This window comes from Dipodomys ordii, unplaced genomic scaffold, assembly GCF_000151885.1.
Source record: "Dipodomys ordii isolate 6190 unplaced genomic scaffold, Dord_2.0 Scaffold1, whole genome shotgun sequence".
NCBI classification, from domain to species: domain Eukaryota; kingdom Metazoa; phylum Chordata; class Mammalia; order Rodentia; family Heteromyidae; genus Dipodomys; species Dipodomys ordii.
In genome coordinates, this window is record NW_012267217.1 from 67,080,122 (window position 1) to 67,102,156 (window position 22,035).

General features: G+C 53.5%; 1 protein-coding gene across 3 annotated transcripts in view; it reads left to right on the forward strand.

The window, feature by feature from the left end:
• The first annotated feature begins 1,799 nt into the window (after window positions 1–1,799).
• The window catches only part of Ube2f (ubiquitin-conjugating enzyme E2F (putative)), a 40,472-nt gene continuing 20,236 nt past the window's right edge, over window positions 1,800–22,035 (forward strand). For all 3 annotated transcript variants that reach the window (XR_001174851.1, XR_001174850.1, XM_013011255.1), the window contains exons 1-4: window positions 1,800–1,925; window positions 6,335–6,468; window positions 15,503–15,532; window positions 17,312–17,377. Coding sequence is in view for 1 of the 3 variants with exons in the window: in XM_013011255.1 (XP_012866709.1) it covers window positions 6,351–6,468; window positions 15,503–15,532; window positions 17,312–17,377 (214 nt within the window). In the remaining 2 variants the exon portion in view is untranslated. The remainder of the gene's footprint in view (window positions 1,926–6,334; window positions 6,469–15,502; window positions 15,533–17,311; window positions 17,378–22,035) is intronic.

The window sequence follows — 22,035 nt, forward strand, 5'->3', positions numbered from 1 at the left end:
CAGGGAACAAAACAAAGTTGTCACCTTGCCTAAACCAGTGAGCACCAGCCTGCAAAAGCCAATGCACTCAGAGTAAACAAAAATACTGGGAGATGTCTTTAACCATCTGTGTAGAAATTTGCAGGAAACGCAGGCGGCAGGAGGCGGGACAATAGAACTGGGAGACTCTGCGCCCCGCCCAGACTGCCTGGACCCTCCCCACTACCTACCTCCACCGTGGTAACAGGCTGGGTCCCCGCCGGGCTGCATCACTCACGACTGAGGCCTGCTGATTTGGGAAGCTTCAGATCCACTGAAGCTAGACTTTTGCATCGTCCTGATTTGTGTTCTCTTCTACCCTCAGGTAATGTTAATCCCCACAAGTTAGACCATAAGGAAGGTATGAGCAAAAGAAATGATGTGATTTGGTTTCTGTGCTATTGTGCAATTAGAAACATTTTGGTAAACAGCAAAACATGCTAAGTTTGGATTCTTGGCACAGTGCTGATGCTTGTAATCCTTACATTAAGCTGTTTTAAAACAGGCGGCACTGGGCGGTACCTAGTGGTTGGTCAATCGTTAACAAGTTACAGGTAAGCTCTATCTCCTTTGGTCTTCTTGTTGCTTTAATTGGAAACAAAAAGGGCTTTTGTGGCAAAGACTCCTTTGATTATAGTTCAAAGCCAGCCCAGCAGAAAAAAAAATCCCTCTAAAACTCCATCCCCTGACTAGCCAGCAAAGAGCCAGGCTGGAGAGATTCTCTAAGTAACCAGCTAAAGACTGGAAGTGGCACTGTGATACCACCCTGAGTGGTAGAGGGCTAGCCTCAAGCAGAAGCCTTCAGGTACAGTGTCCAGGCCTTGAGTTCAAACCCCATGAATGCCCAGCAACGAGCACCAAGACCCCAGGAGGAGGTCGGTCCTGACCTTTCCCCTGTGCGTGGCTGCCTCTGCGTGGTCCCCTCCGACAGCCAGGGTGGATCCCGACGGTTACTAAGGGTTCGGCTGACTCCTGGCTCTCCCGGCTCCGGCCGGCTTCTCGCCAGCTCACTCAGATCCTAGGGCCTCTTTCAGAACGAAGGCCTAGGATCTGGGGAATGTAGCTTAGTGGTAGAGCCTGTGCTTGGCTCTGTGCCAGCTCCCGGGTTCGGTTCCCCAGTCCCACAAACAGAAAGGCACGGAAAGACGTCGTCCCCGCGCTGGGGGTGTGGCTCAAGGGGGGGCAGGCAAGCTCCAGGCTGAGTTCAACCCCTGCTCCCGGCAGCAAAACAGAGCATCACTGCCTGCGCCAGCCGGAGCCGGGCCACCGCCAATCACTCGGGGCCCCGCGTGGCCGCGGCTCGTCCCACGCCCCACGCCCTTAACCCCCGCACCGCTCGGCCCGGTCACTAGCATTGCGACCCCGGGCTGGGCGCACAGACGACACTCGGCCCACGCGGGAGCCCAGCTCCACCCACGTGAGGGCCCGGTTCCGACGTGGCCGCGGCCACGCGGGGGTCCCGGCCCCCACCCCGAGCGCCCGGACTAGGGGCGGCACGAAGTCCACGCAGAACTCCCGTTCTCCCGCGCGCCGGCTTCGGACTCCACGGGAGGCCCCGCCCCAGCCAGCACTGGCCAATCACCGAGGGCTTGGGTCTTGCCCGCCCCCAGGCCCCGCCCTGAGCCAATGAGCGAGGTCGGAGCTGTCGTCCGGCCCCGCCCCCACCGGCGCGCGCAGCTGTTCGCACGTCGGGGTGCAAATAAAGTTCTCGGCGGCTTTGAATTTTTTTTTTTAAAGTGCCCGCCGTCTTCTCGGTCGCCGCGGGCGAGAGCGGCGGAGTCTCCGCCCCGCCACTTCCGGTCCCGCCGCCGGGAGCCGGTGCGGCTGTTAGGCCCGCGTCTCGCCGCCGCCGCCGGCCGGGCATGGTGTTGGGCGCCGGCCCGCCTCGCCTGTCTCGGGGTGCTGAGGTGAGCGGGCCGCGCGGCCGGGGAACCGCGCGCGGGGGTCGCGGCGGCGATCCGCCCCGCCTAGGCCGCCGGCTCTCCTGCCGGACGCGGGGCCGGGCCCGGGCCGACAGGTCCCGCGACCCGAGCGGCCCGCGGCGGGCGACGGCTCCACCGGGTGGCGGGCGCCGCGGATCGGGCCGGGCCGGGCCCGCCGGGCGTGGCGGCGGCGACGCGGCCCGCGGGGCGCCGGGCAAGGTCACCGCGCCGACGGGCCGGGGGCAGCGGGAGCCGGGGCCGCGCTAGGCCGGGCGGCGGGCGAGGCGGACGGCGGGGCCGCGCCGCGGGGACGGCGGCCGGGGCGGGGACGGCGGCCGGGGAGCGATCGGGTGTGGCCGCCCCTCCCCGCGCTCTGTCCCCGTGGGTCGCGGCCGAGGCGGGTCGGGTCCCCGCGCGCGGAGGGGCCCTGCTCTCCCAGAGGGGAGGCGTCGCGGGCGGGGCCGGGACCCGTCCGTCAGACGGCCCGGGCACGGTGTGGAGCCGGGGCGGGGAGGCCGGCCGCCTGGTGCGGGATTCCCGCTGGGCCGAGGGCTGGAGGCCGGAGCTGTAGAGCGAGCTTGGCGGCGGGGCTAGAGGCCTCCCCGCACCCTCCCCCCCACCGCAGACCGGGACGCGGGCCTCCCTCTCCTTCCCCCCCCCCCCACCCGGGGACGCGTGCTCCCCGACCCGGACGCGGGCCTCCCCCTTCCCCCCCACGACTCGGGCCTTCCTCCTCCCCCCCCCGACCGGGACTCGTGCTCCCCCCCCCACGAACGGGACGCAGGCCTCCCCCCTCTCTCCGGACCGGGACGCGTGCTCTCCCCACTACCCCCTGGGACGCACCGCGGACCTGCCACCCGGGCGGGCGCGGGGCCTAGCCGGAGGGGCGCGGTAACTGGTGGGAGTGAAGAAGGCCGAGCCCCAAGGCGGTTCCCGGGCCGCGCGTGGCGGGCGTGGGCTCCGTGTCCCGATCCGGGGGCCGGGGGAGGGGAAGCCCACCGCTCTGGTGACCCGCGTTCCACGTCTCCTGTTGAGACATCTCCTTGGCGGTGAGAGCTGTGAGTGCGGGGCGACCCTGCACCCCGGGCTGGCGGCCCCCGCGCCCGGCACGGGAATGCTGGCCACGCCGCTCCCGAGGCCTGCGACCCAGGAGGCCCGTCCATCCCGGAGGAAGCTCACCGGGCCAATGGCAACTTGTAGGACCTCGAGACGCAGCGCGCCCTTGAGAAGAGCCCATCTGGCCCCAAATGCTGCGCACTCTGAGCGCGTGGTTTTGGGGAAAGGGGAAGTGTGGCTTCAGACCTGGCTTTGAAGTGGTGCGGGGTATGGAAGGGCGACCACGCTCACCAGCCCCAGAGCTCAGATCATTATCTCTGCCTGAGTCCTCGTGCTGGCGTGTTCTTCAGGTCTGGCCCTTGGTTTGTCCCTAGAGGGGCATACGGTGATTCCGGTGACCACAGCAGCGATCACTCTAGGCTCAAGTTAGAATGTTAGAACAGTGAGTTTCTACCATTTTCCACGGAAGGCAAAACACCAATGTGTTCTTTTTTTTTTGTACTTGCAGCCAGTGCCAGTGTATTTAGGAAGGACCACATAGCCAGCCAGGAGGCCGCCATCCTGGGCATTGAGTGAGGCTCTGCCACTCCGCAGACTGCAGTGGGGGGGGGGGCGGTCTTGGATTGGCCCACTCTAAGCAGGTCCTCCTCCCATTCTGTGCGGGACTTCCAGGAGCTGGAGTGCCACACTGTGGTCCCTTGGTTTGGACTGACTTGACACTGTTCTGTTCTCACACTGAAGTGAGCAGAGGATTAAAAACCTGGTGGTCCCTGTGGGCACCGAGTCTCAGACTAATCCCCAGTTGAAGGATGCAGCCTGAGGGCCACCAGCTGGTGTCCACAGGGTGTAGGGGACAGAGAGGCCCCAGTCTAGACACAGGCCAGGCCTGGCTCAGCTGGGGTGGGACCCCAGGCAGGGGCCTGGCCAGGGTGCAAACGCCACCATGTGGTCCGGGAACCCTTCGAAGGGTCCCTGACAGATCATGGGGGTGTGCAGGCTGGAGAGGTGGGCAGCTGTGGGCTGAAGTCCCTAGGAGCGCCCTCACCATCTGTCTCCTCATGAACTGACACCACCTGCCAGGGGTGAGGACGTGTTCGCAGCCGGCCAGCCTCCACGCAGCTCCCCACGAGAAGGCAGGGCAGAGTAGGACTAGAAAAACTATTAGCAGCATGTTTTCACTGCATGTGTGTGTGCATGCATGTATGCATGTGCATGTGTGCGCATGTGCATTCAAACTCCCAGTAATGGACTTGAACTGAGGGCCTGAGCACTGTCCTTTAGCCTTTCCCTCAAGGCTTGTGCCCTACCACTTGAGCCACAGCTCCACTTCTGGCTTTTTGGTGGCTTATTGGAGACAATGGACTTTTCTGCCCCGGCTGGCTTTGAAATGGGATGCTCAGATCTCAGCCTTCTGAGTAGCTAGGATTAGATGTGAGCCACCAGTACCCAGCTTGGTTTCATTTTTTTCAACTTTATAGAGGCATAGTAATAAATGTGGCCCATCAGCCTTGGCCTTCATTTAGGTCCTCTAGATGGAAGCAAGAGTTTGTGTGGTGCTGCTGCTAGCCCAGGCTTCTCCCCTCTGGGCACGTTGCCCCGTGTACTTGGTAAAAGAAGTGGGATGGGTAGGGCTAGGAGCCCTTCCCAGACTTAGAAGTTCTTCGCACACACACACTGATGTGTGGCGCTGCTGTGTTTTTAAGCATTTGCACCACTGCTGACTGGGTGTTTTTGTGGTGTTGGCGGTATGTTTTGTGTTTTAAGTAAGATAAGGGACTTGCTGTCTGGCCCAGGGTGTTCCAAACCTCTTGATCTTCCCTCTATCTCCTGAGGGCTGGGATTACAGATGTGTCACCATGCCCAACATGGCAGCCTTCGGTATGGCAAAGACCAAGTATTGTCCTCGTGTCTTGTTTTCTTTACACAAGTCTTTTGAGAGATAGGCAGAAAATAGTGTGAAAATAGTCTGAGAGGCTTGCAAGAAGCCTGGGTAAAATGGTTTAAAAAGAGGATTTTTATATTTTGGCTTTTGGTGTCTTAGTGTCCAACTATAGCTTCTGTGCTTAGGTCACATAATTCACTTATGTGACATGTGATCATCACATTTTAGGAGGAAGTGGTACTGAGAGGAAATGGTATTGGGAAGTGGAAGTTGTAGCACAGAGGTTGAGCGTCAGCCACCAAAAGAATGATACTAAAGGGAGGAATTGAATTATGGATGTATTGAATGGGTGTGGTGAAGTGTGGGCCAGTCAAAGTATCCATTCCATGAAGTTTATGTTGAAACTCCCCTGTTAGAATTGGCCACCTGCTAATAATGTATCTTGTGGTTTCTGGGTAACAACAGTGTATCCACATAGGTTGCTCACGTGAAACAAATGAATGTCTCTGGTGGGAGGGGGGTGTTGTCCTGGAGAAAGGGCGGAGGGCACCGTGGGAAACGCCTTCTGTCCCACATCGCTGTGAGTCTAAAACTGCTCTAATTAAAAAACAAAAACTCTAAGTCTTAACAAAAGGTCAGTGGCATTTTTTTGTTCCTTCTTGTGGGTAGTTGGGTGTCTCCTGTGTTTGGGCTTTGCCTTCCTTCCTGGGGAGTTTTTAGTGAGAACTTGAGTCACACAGGCCCAAAACAGCCCAGAAGAGAATCTAGTGAGAGACGCTAATTATATGCTACTCATGATTGCTGTTACCGCAAAGCATTTAAGTAAAAGCTGGGTGCTGTTGGTTCAAGGCCTCCTCCTAGCCTCCTCAGGAGGCTGAGATGTGAGTATCACTGTTTGAAGCCAGCTGGGGCAGGAAAGTCCATAAAACTCTTATCTCCAATAAACTACAAAAAGAAAAAAAAAAAGTCTACACCGTGGCTCAAGTAGAGCAGTAGCCCTGAGCAAAAGGAGCTTAGCGACAGTGCCCGGGCCCCTGAGTTCAAGCCCAGGACTGGCACTAGAAAAAAGGATGTAAATGAAGCGAAGCATAGACAAGTGCAGAGGTTCTTTGAGGCTCTGCCCCTCTGCCAAGGACGGAGGGAAAGCCAGGCATTGCCGTGCCTTCTCCCCACGTCCCCCGCTGCCACTGCTCCCCCTCTCCCTCCTCCCCAGCTCGCTGCTGGGTCCCCTTCCTATATTGGTGGAGCTGTAGACCAGGCCCCCATCACACGCGCCACAAAATCCCCGGGCAGAACACCAGTGGGTGGGTGTCCAGTGAGCATGAGGTTCTCGACTCTCCCTTTAAAATCCCTGCTTACGCTAGAGAGCTTACCCCGATGTGTGTAAAGTTTCCTATAGCCAATTTTAGAGAATTCAAAACCGCACTGCTCACCTCGCTCTCGCCCTGTCTTCCAGAGTAAAGGTGGTAGTAATGCTAACGCTGGCAAGCAAACTGAAGCGAGATGACGGTCTCAAAGGGCCCCGGACAGCTGCTGCTGCGTCTGACTCCACGCGGAGAGTTTCCGTGAGAGACAAGTTGCTTGTTAAAGGTAACCCTCGCTTGTCAGGGAACTGAAGGTGGGATAGAGCCGGCCCCAGGGCTCTTTGGGGTGCAAAGCAGCTCCTTGCTGAATGGAAACCTTTACTTGAAGTCACCTACAGTGGAAGAACTTGTGTTGTGCAGCCGGTAGGGGGCGCTGTTGGGACCCGCTGAGGTGGGAAGCAAGTAGAAAGACCCTGGTTATCTGTCTTCCTGCTTCACGAAGCAGCTCAGCCTTTCAGTCTGAAAGGGAGGGAGTAGGGCTGAGCCTTTCCTTGTGCTGTCCGGTTTCATTCAGGGTGCAGCTGAGAAGGCCTTATCACAGAACTAGTGGTAAGTTAGGTCCTAGCCTGCAGTCAGTCCTCTGGCCGTGCTGGCCATATTTGGGAAAGGGTGGCCAAATGTGGGTGTGTATGTGTGTGCAAAACATGCACTCACGGGCGTCTTTGTACATTTCCTGCTCGTTCACCAAGCAAAGGTGTTTAGATGCAGAGCCAGTTTTCCCAGAGCTTTGAGGGCCCCAGGAGGTGAGGAAGCAGGGCTGTCCTTGAAGAGCTTGTATTTTTTAAAATTTTCTTTTTGTTTTTTGTTTTTTTGGGTGGGGGGGATCCTGTCGTGGGGCCTGAACTCTGGGCCTGGGCTCTGTCCCTCAGCTCTTCAGCTCAAGGCTAGCGCTCTACCACTTGAGCCACAGTGCCACTTCCAGCTTTTTTCTTTTTTGCTTATGTGGTGCTGAGGAATCAAACCCGGGGCCTCATGCTTGCAAGGCAAGCACTCTACCTCTGAGCCACCTTCCCAGCCCCTTTTTTTAAATTTTCTAGAACATTATTGACTTTTTTGTCTGGCATGGGGCTTGAAGTCAGGGCCGCATGCTCTTGCTTGGCTTTTTTTTTTATTATTTTTTTGGGTCCGGTTGTGGGGCCTGAACTCTGGACCTGGGCGCTGTCCCTCAGCTCTTCAGCTCAAGGTTAGCGTTCTATCACTTGAGCCACAGTGCCACTTCCGGCTTTTTTCTTATTGCTTATATGGTGCTGAAGAATCGAACCCAGGGCCTCAGGCTTGCAAGGCAAGCGCTCTACCACTGAGCCACCTTCCCAGCCCTTGCTTGGCTTTTTTATTCAAGGCCAAAACTTCATCACTTGAGCCACAACTCCATGTCTGGCTTTTTGCTCGTTAATTGGAAATAAGAGTCTCATGGACTTTCCTGCCTTAGCTGGCTTCAAACCTCGATCCTCAGATCTCAGCCTCCTGAGTAGCTGGGATGACAGGCGTGAGTGCCTGGGTGTTTTTTGAAATAAGATCGCACGATAGAGCCCAGGCTGGCCTGTGACTCACATCCCTCCTATCTCAGCCTCCCAGATGTAGGGATTACAGTTTGCTTTTCTTGCATGTATAGTAAGTAGTTAGGCCACAAAGAAGGGTTGAATAGTGTTGAACAAGAGTCTCAGATTTTCATGCATGGGTTGGCCTTGAACTGTGATCCTCAGATTTCAGCCTCCTGTGTAGTGCAGCTGGGGTTACAGATGTGAGTCACTGGCATCCTGCAGGATAACCAGCGTTTGTGTGTTGTAAAGGAATCGGGGCCGGAGAGCTGGAGTTTCTGGCTGCTCTGTCCAGCATTTGCAGATAGAGTACCGCAGAACTGGGGGAGGGGTGGAGAAAAAAACTGTAACGGGGTGTCCTCCTGTGCTTCCCCTGTCCAAGAATCTTGACTTACCTGCATGCCCATTCAGGCTGATGATGATTGACTGAAGAATGATAATCACAGGTCACCAGCACCCGAGGCTGAAATCTGTGGACAGTGGTTCAAAGCCAGCCCAGGCAGAAAAGTCCCCATGAGATTATCTCCAATTAACCACTCAAAAACTGGTAATGGAGCTGTGGCTTAAAGTGGTAGAGTGCTAGTCTTCAGCAAAAAGTGCTCAGGGACAGTGCCCTGGCCCAGAGATGAAGTCTCCCAAGCCACAGCTCATGTCTGGTCATTAACCTGCTCAGTCGATTATGTTCAGAGTCCATCACAGTGGGAGAGGCCTGCCCAGAGGGTCAGAGAAGCAGGGTGTGCCTGGAGCACCTCACCTGGGTGAACTTGAGTGCGTTTGAGGCTCTTTCTTTCAGCCTAGCCTTGGGGCTCATTTGCAGGGCAAGCCCGCAGGCCGCGCACTGTGCGGGGCTCCAGGGAGTCCCGGCAGCTGGGCTGAAGGGCGTTTGAGTGCCGTCCTCAGGCCCCAGGTGTCAGCTGGGAGGAGCTGGCAGCGCCACCGTCCCAGTGTGGCACTGCCTTCTCCATGGTTAGTGAGCGGCTTTGGGTCATTGAGCTTAGAGCCAGGCCTGTTAGACACTGTCGAACAGACATTTGTGCTGCTGTAACAAAAGACCACAGGCTGGATAATGTATAAACCATACATGTTTCTTTCTCACGATTTTGGAGTCTGGAAAGTACAAAGTTAAGGCAGGAGGATTGGTTTCTGCTGAGGCTCACCTCAGTTTTTTTTTTTTGGTCTGGTGTGGGGCCTGAACTCTGGGCCTGGGCGCTGTCCCTCAGCTCTTCAGCTCAAGGCTAGCACTCTACCATTTGAGCCACAGCGCCACTTCCTCCTTTTTTTTTTCTGCTTATGTGGTGCTGAGAAATCGAACCCAAGGCCTCATGCATGCAAGGCAAGTGCTCTACAACTGAGCCAGTGCCCAGCTCACCTCGGACTTTTTAAGGGGCTCCAGAACCTTCCAGAGCCCAGGGGAGACCACTGAATCTGCCAGTGCCAGACTCCTGGAGCCCCATGGGCCAGTGCCACTGGCCCTGCCGAGTCGTTTGCCCTCACGCGACCTTCCGAGGGAGGTAGAGCCTCCTCTGCCTCTTCCTGGGCACTGATGTGGAGCCCCAGACACTTGGAACTGCCGGTGGGTCAGCTCTGTGGCTTGCCCGAGGCCCCTTGCTCCATCTGCCTCGGGCTGCTGGGCGGAGGGCTGGCCGCGGGGTGGATTGTGGGTGCTGGGGAGAGGTCAGGCAGGCCGGAGCTGAGAGCAGAGCCCGGACCGCAGGTGTGGGAGCATGCTCCTCTGGTCTGCTTCTGGAGCTGCTTTGCTTGGCTTGTCCTCCGGTGGCTTGTCGGCCTTGCGGGCAGCGTTCACAGGGTCAGGCCAGTGCCGCTGGTGCTGCAGGGGACAGCAGCGTCCACGCCGTGGGGCGGCAGGCTCAGCAGAAGGTGCTCATGGGGAGAATCTATTCTGCTGCAGGCCAGAGCCTGTTCGGGGGCCTCGAGTGGGGTTCCCCTGGACGCTGCGCTCCCAAGCTCCATGTGATTCCCGCTCCTGACCTGTGAGGTCTGTGTCTTTTGGACTAAATGCCATCAGCGCCGTCTCCAGCGTGGGCGCAGGCCGTGGAGGAGTGCTCCGTGCGTGGGGCTAGGGCGGCGGGGGGGCAGGAAGGCCTGGCTGTGAGGAGGCCCCGCCGCAGCCTTGGCGCAGACACTCCGCTGGGGACCAAGGCCGTGTGGCACTGTCCCCACCAAGAGGGCATGTGGGGGGCGCACCGTGGCGTGATGCCGTCCACGGCACGGCGCCCCAGACGGGAGCCCAAGGGACGCACTGCCCTGCTGAGCGGCAGCCATGCACCCCGCTGCGGGCGGAGCCTGTCCTCCGGGGCGGGCAGCTGCGGCGCGGCCCGTGATGGCAGGCAAGAGTGAGCACCCCTTCTCCGCCCCAGATCCCTGGACACCCTTGGCCTGCCCTGGGGCGGCTGACGTGGTCTCCGCTGCACTGGGACCAGCGCGGCACTGGCAGCAGCCATTCCCGGAGACATGTGTCACGCAGCCCGGCCTGACTGCTGGAGCCAGGTCCCTGGAAGAGCATTGCGTCTGTCTGCCTGCCTGCCTGTCTGCTCTCCCTGTGCGGGCTGGTCCTAGCTGCCTGGCTGCTTTCTGGCCATCACGTTTGGGGTGTGGGGTGTTCCCTGTCCCCAGGGAGAATTAGCTGCTTCCTCATCGGTGTGGAGTTGGCATGTTATCATGTGACAGCCGAGCATCTGTCTCCTGTTCTTTCTCTTGCTCACCCAACAGACAGCGACCCCAGAAGACCCCGGGAAGCGCGGGCGGTATGGCGGAAGCCATCCCTGGGTCAGTCTCAGAGAAACCGGGTGGGCTGGAGTTGAGCTGAAGCCCGGTGAGGGCCGCGGCGAGGGCAGCTGGAGATGGAGGGGGAGGGCGGGCTCCGGCTCTCTCCCTGCAGTGCACGCCGTGGGCTCACCCGCACCTTCCGGTTCTCCGGTGCCTGTGCCCTGGGTCGGGGCCTCCCTGTATCTGCAGGACCATCCTGTGTGGCCATGTGCTGCCATTCCAGCGGGGCTTGTAGGAGGGGAGAGAGGAGGGTCAGCTGGAGCCCTGCTCCCCACGCCGGGTCCGGCTGGCTACAGTGTCAGATTGCTGCAGCATTTTGGCAACAGGTGAAGTGTGCCGTATCACACATTTTGCACATGGAAGTGCTGGTCCAGAGGAAGGAAGGTGGCGTGGCGCTCCGGATGCCTGCCACAGATGACTTCGCACGTCGGCCCGGCTCCAGAGCTGCCCAGGAGCAGGTTCCTAGATGGCTGTCTCTGCTGTGGCCTTCAGTGCCATTGGGGAGGTGGACGGTGTCGGGGGCCGCCTCTCTCTCTCTCTCCCTCCCCCCTTTCTCCCTCTCTCCCTCCCTCCCTCCTGGTCTTGGGGCTTGAACTGAGAGCTTGGGCACTGTCCCTGCTTTTGTGTTCCCTCCCTCCCTCCCTCCCTCCTTCCCTCCCTCCCTCTCTCCCTCCCGGTCCTGGGGCTTGAACTCAAGAGCCTGGGCACTTTTGCGTTCAAGGCTAGCGCTCTACCAGCTCCACTTCCTTTTTTTTTTTTTTTTGTGACTAATTGGAGATAAGAGTCTCATGGACTTTCCTGCCTTGGCTGGTTTTGAACCTCAATCCTCAGATCTCAGCCTCCTGGGTAGCTAGGATTACCGGTGTGAGCCACCAGTGTCTGGCTTTTCTCTTAAGGACACTAGTTCTGTCTTGTGACCTGATCTGAGCCCAATCACCTTCGGGAGGCTCTGCCTCCGAATCCTGTCCACAGGGTGGAGGGCGGGCTCGGGCTCGGGCTCGGGCTCAGGTTAGCACACCGCTGGCAAGCTTCCTCAGCTGGGGGATGCCAGGCTCCCCGACTCTTGGCACCCACGGCAGGCCCTTGCCACTCTGAGGTGAGTATGCTGTGTGTCCCCTTTTTTTTTTTTTTTGCTTATATGGTGCTGAGGAATCGAACCCAGAGCCTCAGGCATGTAAGGCAAGTGCTCTACCACTGAGCCACCTTCCCAGCCCCAGTGTGTCCCCATTTCTTGTGCAACCCCAGTGCCCGGCCAGTGCAGGTACTGGGGTGGGGCGTGCTGAGGACTCCCACCCGGAAGAATGGGTGGCGCTGGTGGTGCTGAGGAGGCGGCCGGGGCCCTCCATTGGAGGGCGGTGAGGCCAGGGGCTGCCAAAGTGAGCAAGTGGGTTTTCTCATCTGCTCTCGAGGTATGGCTGCTTCCCAAGGGCGCTGTGGTTTTATCTTTAGTGAGAAAGAAAAGGAGTCTTAGTGTCTCAGAAGGAAATTGCATAGCCACCTAGTTGTGCAAGATGCAGGCACCTCGAGAAGGGCTGGGCTGCTGAGCAGGAGCCGGAGCCGGAGCCGGAGCCGGAGGCTGCGCGCGGTGGCGCTAGTGCCTTGGCGTGGGCGAGACCTGAATGATGGAAAAGTGTGTCGGGTCTCTTAGCTCACAGGGCCGGGAAGGCTGCAGCCTCACTTCTCCAGGCTTGGAAGCAGTTAGCTTGCTTCTTTGGCCTCTTCTCCTTTGGTTTGTTTTTGTTTTTGTTTTTTTGTCAGTTGTGGGGTCTGAACTCTGGGCCTGGGTGCTGTCCCTCAGCTCTTCAGCCCAAGGCGAGTGCTCTACACTTGAGCCATAGCACCACTTCCAGCTTTTTTGTGTGGTGCTGAGCAATTGAACCCAGGGCCTCATGCATGCGAGGCAAGCACTCTACCACTGAGCTGCTTCGCAGCCCAGCCCCAACTCCTTTGTGTTGGCTCTAAGGTGATAGTGTCTGTTTGCCACCATTTGAAGTGATGTGTCATTTGTGACAGCTCCAATAGGAGTGTGACAGCTTGGTCTGTGTTCTACTATGGGCTGGACTAAAATGCCCAGCATTGTTATTGAAGTCCTGAGACTTTGCCTGCATTGGCTCTTGGGCCACAAGCCTGCAGGGCCCTGGCTGGCAGGACTCACCAGAAGGCTCCGCCCTCCTTCGTGAGGACTCAAGCAAAACCTTCATGTGGGGATTTCAGTGACCGACGGTGTGTGCAGTGAGTCTATATCCCATAGGAAAGAGCTCCTTTTAAGTTCCTTTATGTTGAACATGGTTTTAATGACAAAAAAATCTGCAGCGGGCTGAGAAGCTGGCTCAGTGGTAGAGCGCTAGCCTTGAGCTAAAGAGTTGAGGGACAGTGCCCAGGCCCAGAGTTAAGGTCCCACGACCGGACCCCCCCAAAAAAAAATCTGCAGCGATGTATTCCACCTGTGGCTGGGGCCCAACATTTGTGTATTGGAACTCAGTCAGCAGTGGCCCGCATTAGGAGGCCAGGTGGCGGGAGGAGGCAGTTCCTGTGGTGGGGTTTTCCTGGAGGGGCCTCGAGCCCGTAAGGAAGAGACCCCATGTGAGTGCATGGCAAGAAAGCATAGTCAAGGGCCTGGCCTTCACCAGACACCACGTCTGCAGGGTCCCTGCCCCTAGAATTGTGAATGAGACGTGCCTGTTCTTTATAAACCACTCATGTCAGGTATTTTTGTTATTAAAGGCCACACAGACTGAGACAGCTGAGAGAATAAAATCAACTCAGAGGCCCAGAACATTCCCAGACCCATGGATACGGCAGGTCTGGGTTACTGCCCGGACACTGGGATTTTTATAGGATTGTTGTGGTGGGTACACACTCCTGCGTTCACAAGAAACCATTGACTCCTTTGTTTAATTAAAGTGGATCTATTTTATATAATTGAGTTATTCCTTACAAAGCTGTAGAGCAAAATCTAATCAGTAAGATTCTCCCCAAGGAAATAAGCGGCTGGTATGCACTGTGACACCTCCACACCATACCCAGCTACGTTTCTTTCTTTTTTTTTGATAATGCATACTTATATTTATATATATGAAAATAAAAATACAGTATATACAGCATATATAGAAAGAGTATATATATTGTGTATGTATATGCATATCTGTATGTACATATACCTGTTGGTATATATATGCATTATCTATATACATGTCTATGTGTATATATATGTAAAGATATGGAGATATGAAATATGTATAAATATACCAAACATAATTCCTCCCCATTAAAATATTTGTCCATTCATTCTTTCTCATAGAGATAGTTTGTTAGTTACCATAGCACACAGATTCTTTCTTTTAAACAATTTTTCTTAATAGACTTTGGAAATCTAATCTGGTTGGAAGAAAGTCAGTGGTCCCGATTTAACTCAGGAAAATGGTAACAAGTATTCTTTGTCACAGCATATTCAGTAAATGCCTCAAAATATTTGTTTTTTTTTAATTTTCTTTTTTATTTATTTTTTAATTTTTTTAATTTAATTTTATTTGTGAACATACTGTATAGAGGGGTTACAATTACATGGGCAGGATAATGCGTACATTTCTTACCAAGCATTGCAGCCTCCTCCTCTACGTTTCTTTCTTTTGTGCCATTCCTGGACTTGAACTCAGGCTTGGGCACAATCCCTGAGCTTTTTTAAAGCTCAAGACCTAGTGCTTTACCACTTGAACCACAGCTTACTTCTGTCCTTTGGGTGGTTAATTGGAGATAAGACTCATAGACTTTCCTGCCCCACCTTTGAACCTTGTTCCTCTGTTTCTGAATAGCTAGGATTATAGGAATGAGTCATTGGTGCCCAGCTTGTGTGTGTGTGTGTGTGTGTGTGTGTGTGTGTGTACACTTGTACGTGTGTATGTGTGTACATGTGCGTGCTGGTCCTGGGGCTTGAACTTGTGGTCTTGGGTGCTGTTTGTTAGATTTTTCTTTTTTCCCACTTGGGCCACAGCTCCACTTCAAGCTTTTTGGGGGCCTAAACTGGCTTCAAACCACAATCCTCAGATCTCGGCCTCCTGAGTAGTTAGTACTACTATCAGGTGTGACCCACTAACACCCGGATTACAATTTATTTTTTGAACAAATCGTTCTTTATGTATTAGTTTTGTATCCTGCAACTTTACTGAATTTACTAGTGCTTGTTTTCGTTTGTTTTTTGTTCCAGTACTGGGGCTTGAACTCATGGCTTTGTCTTCTTATTTACTTTTTTGCTTAAGGCTGGCATTCTACCACCTGAGCCACTGCTGTACTTCCATGTTACATTTTTTGTGGGGGTTTCAGAGTCATCCACAGGATCCTGTCTGTGTGAGCCTGTTTGTTCTTGCTCATTCTTCTAGCACTGCTTTGAATGCAGGTGGAGAGAGAGAGAGTGGGCCTGGTGCCTTTGACCTCAGTCTTGGATGGCCGAATTGGTGGAGTGCTGCAGCTGTTTCTTGCAGAAGGGTTCTGGATTTAAATGTCTGCTAAAAGATGGATTACAGAGGAAATGGGTGGTTGAGGCCCAAGAACAGAGGACTCAGGCCAAGAAATGTAACTTGAGGACAGGTCTGGGAAAAGAATAGATCCTTGGTAACTCTGAATCAGATTTGCGGGGGGGGGGGGAGGTAAACTATGTTACATTTAATGAACATCAGAGAGAATATTAATTTTATTGGCTATAGCTAGTCTCCCTCATCTTTATTTTAGATTTCTGTGTTTCTTATCATTTCTATGTTAATTTAACATGATTACTAAAGGCAATTTTCAAGAATCGTTGGCTGCATTTGTCTAAATGGCTTAAAATCTAGACTAGATTTCAGTTCATCTAGTTTATTATTTCCTTCTGTGTTCCAGAGGAAATTGCTGATTTGCAACTAGCAAAGACTGATACTAACCATACTCTCTTTGTTTCTACAGAAGTTGCAGAACTTGAAGCTAATTTACCTTGTAAGTATAGCTTCCTTAGTCAAATTAGTACCCTGAATGAATTACGTGAGAAAAGCTTTTATGTTTTAGTGGCCTATTTTTCATGTATGTTAGGAATGAATTTTGGTTTTACGCAGAAAGGTGAATTTTTTAGAGGATCTGAGATCCTGCAGTCTTTCCAAATGGGCAGTGATATATGGAGGAGGGGTCTGGTTAGGTCCACGTTCTCAGTGAGTGGAGAGGCCCCTGAGCCAGTTCCAGACAGCACTGTTCCTGTTAGTGGTCACATCCACTGCCACTGAAAGTGAGGAACGTGATGCTGCATGCAGGCCTGGAGTGGTTTTGCAGTTCGTTGGTGAGGGTAGGTTTAAGTTGTTTCTTGAAATTTATTTTTGATGTATAATGTTTATTTAGATTGTGTTTATAAAAAATGTATTCTTAGTCAAAATGTCTTCAGAATTCAGGATTGATTATCAATCCTTGAAAGAAGAACTAACACAAACCAGGTGTGGTGGTACATGCCTGTAATGCATGAACAAACACAGAACATAAAGGAAAGCTGTAAACTACAGAGCAATTTTCTTACTCAGGATACCAAATTTCCTCTTCTTTTTTTGGAGGAGGATATGGGTAAGAACTCAAAAAATCAAATACCAAAAGAACACATAGTCCTGTCAGCAGGTAAGAAATGAATTGAACAGTTCTTAAGAAACATTTATATGGCCAATAAAAATATGTGAACGGAAGATGTTCAACTCCTTAGTTATAAAGGAAATACAAATCAGAACTTTAAAATTCCACGTCACTCCAGTCAGAATGGCAGTCATCAAAGAAACAGTGACAACACATGCCGGCGTGGTGCGGGAGGAAAGAGCCCGCACACACGTGTGCACATGTGTGCCTGTGCGTGCACACGCACACACACACACTCACTGGGAAGGCACATAGTGCAGCTAATATGGCGGTTCCTCAGCTAAAAACAGCCATGATGTGATCTGAGATGGCATGCTGTTTTAGATTGAATTACCTTCAACTCTAAAAAAGAAACCCAGCAAGAGTCCTCAGTTGTAGTAGAGTGAATGTAACACTTTACAGAGCACTCTGCCACTTGAGCCAAGCCCTCAGTTCTTTTAGATGGGGTCTCGCTGCCTTTCCTCAGTGGCATGCATGTTCCCCTAGGAGACCCCTTGTCCTGGTCTAAGCCACTTCTGGGTGGGGACTGGTAGACCCAGAATGCTGCTGTCTGAGTGGCATCATTCCTCCAACAAAATTCGAGCAAGTTGCCGGGGAGATAGATGGTGCAGACAATTTCTGAGGTGCACGCTCCAGCTGGGGCGCCTGCCGCAGCGCGTTGCTCCTGCTCCTCCCCCAGCAGCCACGCGCTAGGGTCTGTGTGGGCTGCGTGCTGAGTGTGCAGACTGATTTTTCCATGTTTAGTTGCCTTTACCAATGTATATTTGTTGCCCTGAGGTATGCTTTCTTCTTTCCCAAGTGAGTAGCATAATTCTTGACATGAATGAGAAGGTCTATTTTTAGTGACCATTTAATGATTGAAAGCAAATATCTGCACTTGGAATTGTTAGAAAGAGATAACCAAATGACAAAACCTGGTTTGCCCTTTGAGCCCGTTGGTGTGATCAGTAACAAACACTGTGTGTGTGGGGGGGGGAGGAAGGGGGGTGTTCAGCAAGGCCGCCTGTGAACCCTCTCCGAGGGCTTCCATGTGGTCCCGGGGAGCCTGCCCGCTGAGGCTCTGCCGCCCTGTGCACCACACCTTCTCAAGTGCTGTTTCCCTTGCAGGTACCTGCAGAGTGCACTTTCCTGATCCAAACAAGCTCCACTGCTTTCAGCTCACCGTCACCCCAGGTAACGACATCCACGCCTTGTCCAGGGGATTTCCAAGCTGCATATACTGTGCTCTGACCAAATTCACCCCGCTCTGACCCTTTCTTGTCCTCTCCCTCTTCCCCTTTTTAAATAACTTCGGTGGGTCTCCTTATGGTATCGCCACACATATATGTGATGCAGTTGGCTTATGTCCGTCCTTAGCTCCCTCTACGTCCCCTGACCCCTGACCCCTGCTGCCAGGTTCCCCCTTCACAATCATGCCATTGTTTCTTTTGGCAGGAGGGCTTGGACTCTGGACCTGGGCACTGTCTCTGATCTTTTGTGCACAATCCTCAAATCTTGGCCTCCTGAATAGCTAGGATTACAGGTGTGAGCCACAGGTGCTCAGCTTCATGTCATTATTCTGAACAACAAATTTTGAAGTCTGCCCAAATCTATATTCCTTGCCTTGATTTGCCCTTTAGCATTTATAAGGCTAAGACTTGGTGACATTCCGCATGAAGACTGGCTACATGCGTCAGAGGAAGTGAGCCCAGGCTTTCCACACACCCTGCCGCAGACGTGTGGATGGCACACGGTGTATGTGTGATGCACTGGCCTGTATGACACACCTGCTGTGCGTGTGTGAACTACGGTGGAGAGCGTGGGCTCCAAAGCGCAGGGGACTGGTCACCCCTACCTGGGATTTGAGCCTTCACAGTTGCCTAGGGGTTCAGTTGGCTCCTCGTAGAGAGCCAACCAAGTGGGCCCTGACTCCTATGACAGTTGGGGGCTCATCACTTGAGCCTCGTGTCTGGTGCCAGGAGCAGATAGTCAGCTGTCCTCATACACACCACCCTCCTCCAGGCGGCCCTGGGCGGCACTTGTGTCCCCTTGGCCAGGCCAGGCAGCATAGGAGGATAGAGCTTTTGAAGAGGAGGTGCAGCTCCAGGAACAAGGGATCACCCCCTCCCAGGGGTGGGGGGTATCCAATGCTGCTGTGGGCGGGGAGGGAATTAGCCAGAGGCGTCTCGAATTCTCACCTCTAAATTCTTAGAATGCCCCAAGAAAATCCTTAGAAACGTTTGTAAAGAGGCACCAGAGTGGGAAATTCACTAGCTAAAACTAAAGTATTAAGACATAGCCAAAGGAGATTATTTAGATACATAATGCTGTCAGCTAAAATTGCTCAGAGGATTGTGACAGAGAAGGGAAGGGCTGTTCTGACGTGAAGTGAGTCTGACAGATAACGTGGCATTTCCTGCAGGCCACAGAGGTTAGGCACCCGGAGCCCCTCCGCGGGCTGTCCACAGATGTTCTGGTATCAGTTGACGGATGGAAAGATCGGGTTGTTAACTTAGAACTGAAGTGGGCAGCAAAAGACAATAGGAAGGAAGGACGGACTTAGTGTTGTGGACGCGAAGGGTGTGACAGGCCAGTGTGACAGGTATCGGGTCACCAGCTAATTAAGTGGTTTTGCAAGGTGATTAGCCATGAATAAACGGTGGCCTTGTTTTCTCATAGGTAGGATGAGTTGGTTTTTGTGGGAAATATTTAGTGATAAGACAACCCCAATTTCAAATGTTCTTGGTGACTTTACAATTCTAATTGCTCAGCCGGGCGTGGTGGTCCATACCTGCGACCCCAGCACCCAGGAGGCTGTAGCAGGAGGATCTTGGGCTCGAGGCCAGTGAGACTCCATCTCAAAGCAGCTAACAGAACTCCATGTGGAGATGCACAGAGGCCCTAAGGCAGACATTTAACATGGATAAATCTGGTCTGGCACCATCTTTGCTTGGAGATGAGGAGGGCATTAGGCTGTGGTTGGTGCCCCCCTCTTAGCAGTGGGGTGACCCATCCCTGGCTCTGGATACGTGAAGTGAGTGATGGTAAAAGCGCGTGTCCCTGGCTGCCTCCTGGGCCGCACCGTCCAGTGTGGGGCGTCTTCGCGGGAGCTCTGAGGAGCATGCGCACTGTGCTGCTAACCCATGCAGGGTATTTCCAGAAATTCATGTCTCGTGGTTAAAATTACTGCATTGTTCTATGTAACCTCAGACTTGGGTGTTTCTAGCAAGTGTTCTCTGTCTCCCAGAGCTCTCTGTGTGCCAGGGCTCTGCCGTTTCCCAGGCCTGGGTCTGCTGGTCCTTGGGTATCCACAGAGCCATTGTTGTTTTTCTAGGCTTATTCCTGTCACGTGCTTGGATTTTGGTCAGTCTCACCGCTCAGGAAGTGGTTCTTCCCTTCTCTTTACCAGGATCACATGAGTGTTGTAATAGTGGGATCATATATACAACAGCATCTTGGATGTGCTTAGAGTTGTTCTTGAAAACAGCAGAGTTGTTTCTGTTTTGGTATTTTGCATTCCATCAGGTAAGAATGCATGGTAGCCGGGCACAGGTGGCTCACACCTGTCATCCTAGCTACTCAGGAGGCTAAGATCTGAGGATCGCAGTTCAAAGCCAGCCCGGGCAGGAAAGCCTGTGAGACTCTTTATCTCCAATAAACCACTCAGAAAACCGAAGTGGCGCTGTGGCTCAAGTGGTAGAGCACAAGCCTTGAGCAAAAAGCAAAACAAAACAAAAAACTAAAGGACAGTGCCCAGCCCTTGAGTTCAAGTCCCAAGAATGGCACCAAGAAAAAAAAAGCCTGGTAAATATTGACATGCCAACGCTGGGCCTGGGCACACACATGCTGGGGACATTGTGTCCCAAAGCTGTGTGCTCAGCGTGTTCAGGGTGTCAGCCAGAAGTCGGAAAGTTGCTTGGTTATGAAGGCCGCTGTGGCGGTGATCTGCCTGCTCTAGCCGCTCACCCACGTTCATGGTTTCTAAACAGACTCTGGGGGTCACACCAATAGTGAAACAAATGATCAAGGTAATGCTTACATAGTGAAGTTTGAATTTGACACCTAAGTACAAGGCAGAGGGCAAAGGAACTGGCCAGTGCAGGCCAGGGTCGCAGGGAGCTGCAGGCCTCAGCCATGGTAGGCTGACGATGTTGGGGTCACGGTGGAGGAGGTACCACAGCCCGCTTCTGCCTGCACCTGGTGAGACGTTCCGAACTTGGTTTTGGGACATTCTCTGATGGTTGAAAGTAAATACGCTCTTCAGATTAAAAGCAGGGAAGCAATCCGGGGGAAGGCAGAGCTGCATTCAGGCTGGGAAATGTTTCCCTGTGGCTCACAAAAACAAGAGAAAACACTAGTAAGCGAACCAGTGGAAAGAGATGAAACAAGCCGAGTCCGGCTCTGACCCCTGGGACTGCTGGGACCGCTGAGCTGAGCGGCACCCTCGGGGCTGGGGAACAGGGACTTCTCAACTCTTAACCCAGCTTACTCTGCTGAAGACTAAAATTACACACCGTGAAATGTGCCCATTGGGACGGACAGCTCGATGTGGGTATCACAGCCCTTCCCCTCTGCCACCCCCCCCCCCCCCCACCCCCCCCCCTCCCCCCCCCCCCCCCCCGAATAACTTCCTGGTTCCCCTACCCTACGCGAGCGAGGTGTCTGACTGCCACGGGCATTGTCACGCCCGCATCTGCTGTACTTTTCCTTTCTCTTTACCAACACCTGTGTGGCGCCTCTGAGTCACAGGAAAGATAGGTTGCCCTTCAGAAGACACTTTCCACTGACCAGGCTGCGTGACTGCCCCCAGCAGCCCCTGGTAGGAAGGGTCATCGGTCATTTCCCAGGGACAAGTGGCCTTGTCTGCCATGTCTTTACTAGCCCATTGTGTTTCTTGCCTTATGGAGTATCTTGCCCACTTTCTATTCGCTTCAGTTAATCGGACCAGGAGTTTTCATGTGCACGGGTCCCGCTTCTGTATATAATGCATCTTGGTGAGATTTGGCCTGTCCTCCCCTTCTATCTGGTCTCAGCAAGCCTCATTGTTCTATTTGACTGTACTTGTCCTGTCCCCAGTCAGGAGGCACTCATTTTTGTCAAAGTGCATGCTAGTTGTTTAAAGGGACTTCACATGGAATAGCACACATGCATGTGGCATGCTTTTGTCACATTGATCATGTACACATGACCTTGAATATGTTCACGTATATGTTTATATTTTTGGTCTAGCAGCCACATATAAGAGAAGATGTGACCTTTGTCCTCCTCAACCTAGCTTCTCTTAATATGGTGCCAGATCAGATCCTCCCTTCCCTGCAAATGAATATATTTATCACAGTTTAGTGACCCGCGTACAGTTGCAGGGCCTCTGGGCTGTGACCGTGGCTTGGCTGTGGTAAATTGTGCTGCAGTGTCGGCCCTCTTGCTCAGTTTCTTTGTTCACACCTGGCACTCTACCATTTGAGCCACACCTTCAGCCTAGCTTTTTGCCGGTGAATTAGAGATGGAGTCTTGGACTTTTCTACCTGAGCCAGCTTTGACTCACCGTTCTCTGTCTCGCCCCCTGAGTAGCTAGAATTACATGCCTAGCTCTGTTTTTAGTTTTGGAGGAACCGCCACACCAGTTTCCACAGTGGATCCTTCCCCATCCCCCATCTTCACCGGCACTTGCTACTGTGGTATTGATGATAGCCGTTCTGACTGGAGTAAGAGGGAACCTCAGTGTTGTTTCAGTTTGCATTTCCTTGATGACATTTCTTTCTGTATTTGTACTTTAGAGAAGTGTCTGTTTGGTTCATCTTCCCATTTATTAATTGGTTATCAGTTCTTTGGATTCTTTTTTTTTTTTTTTT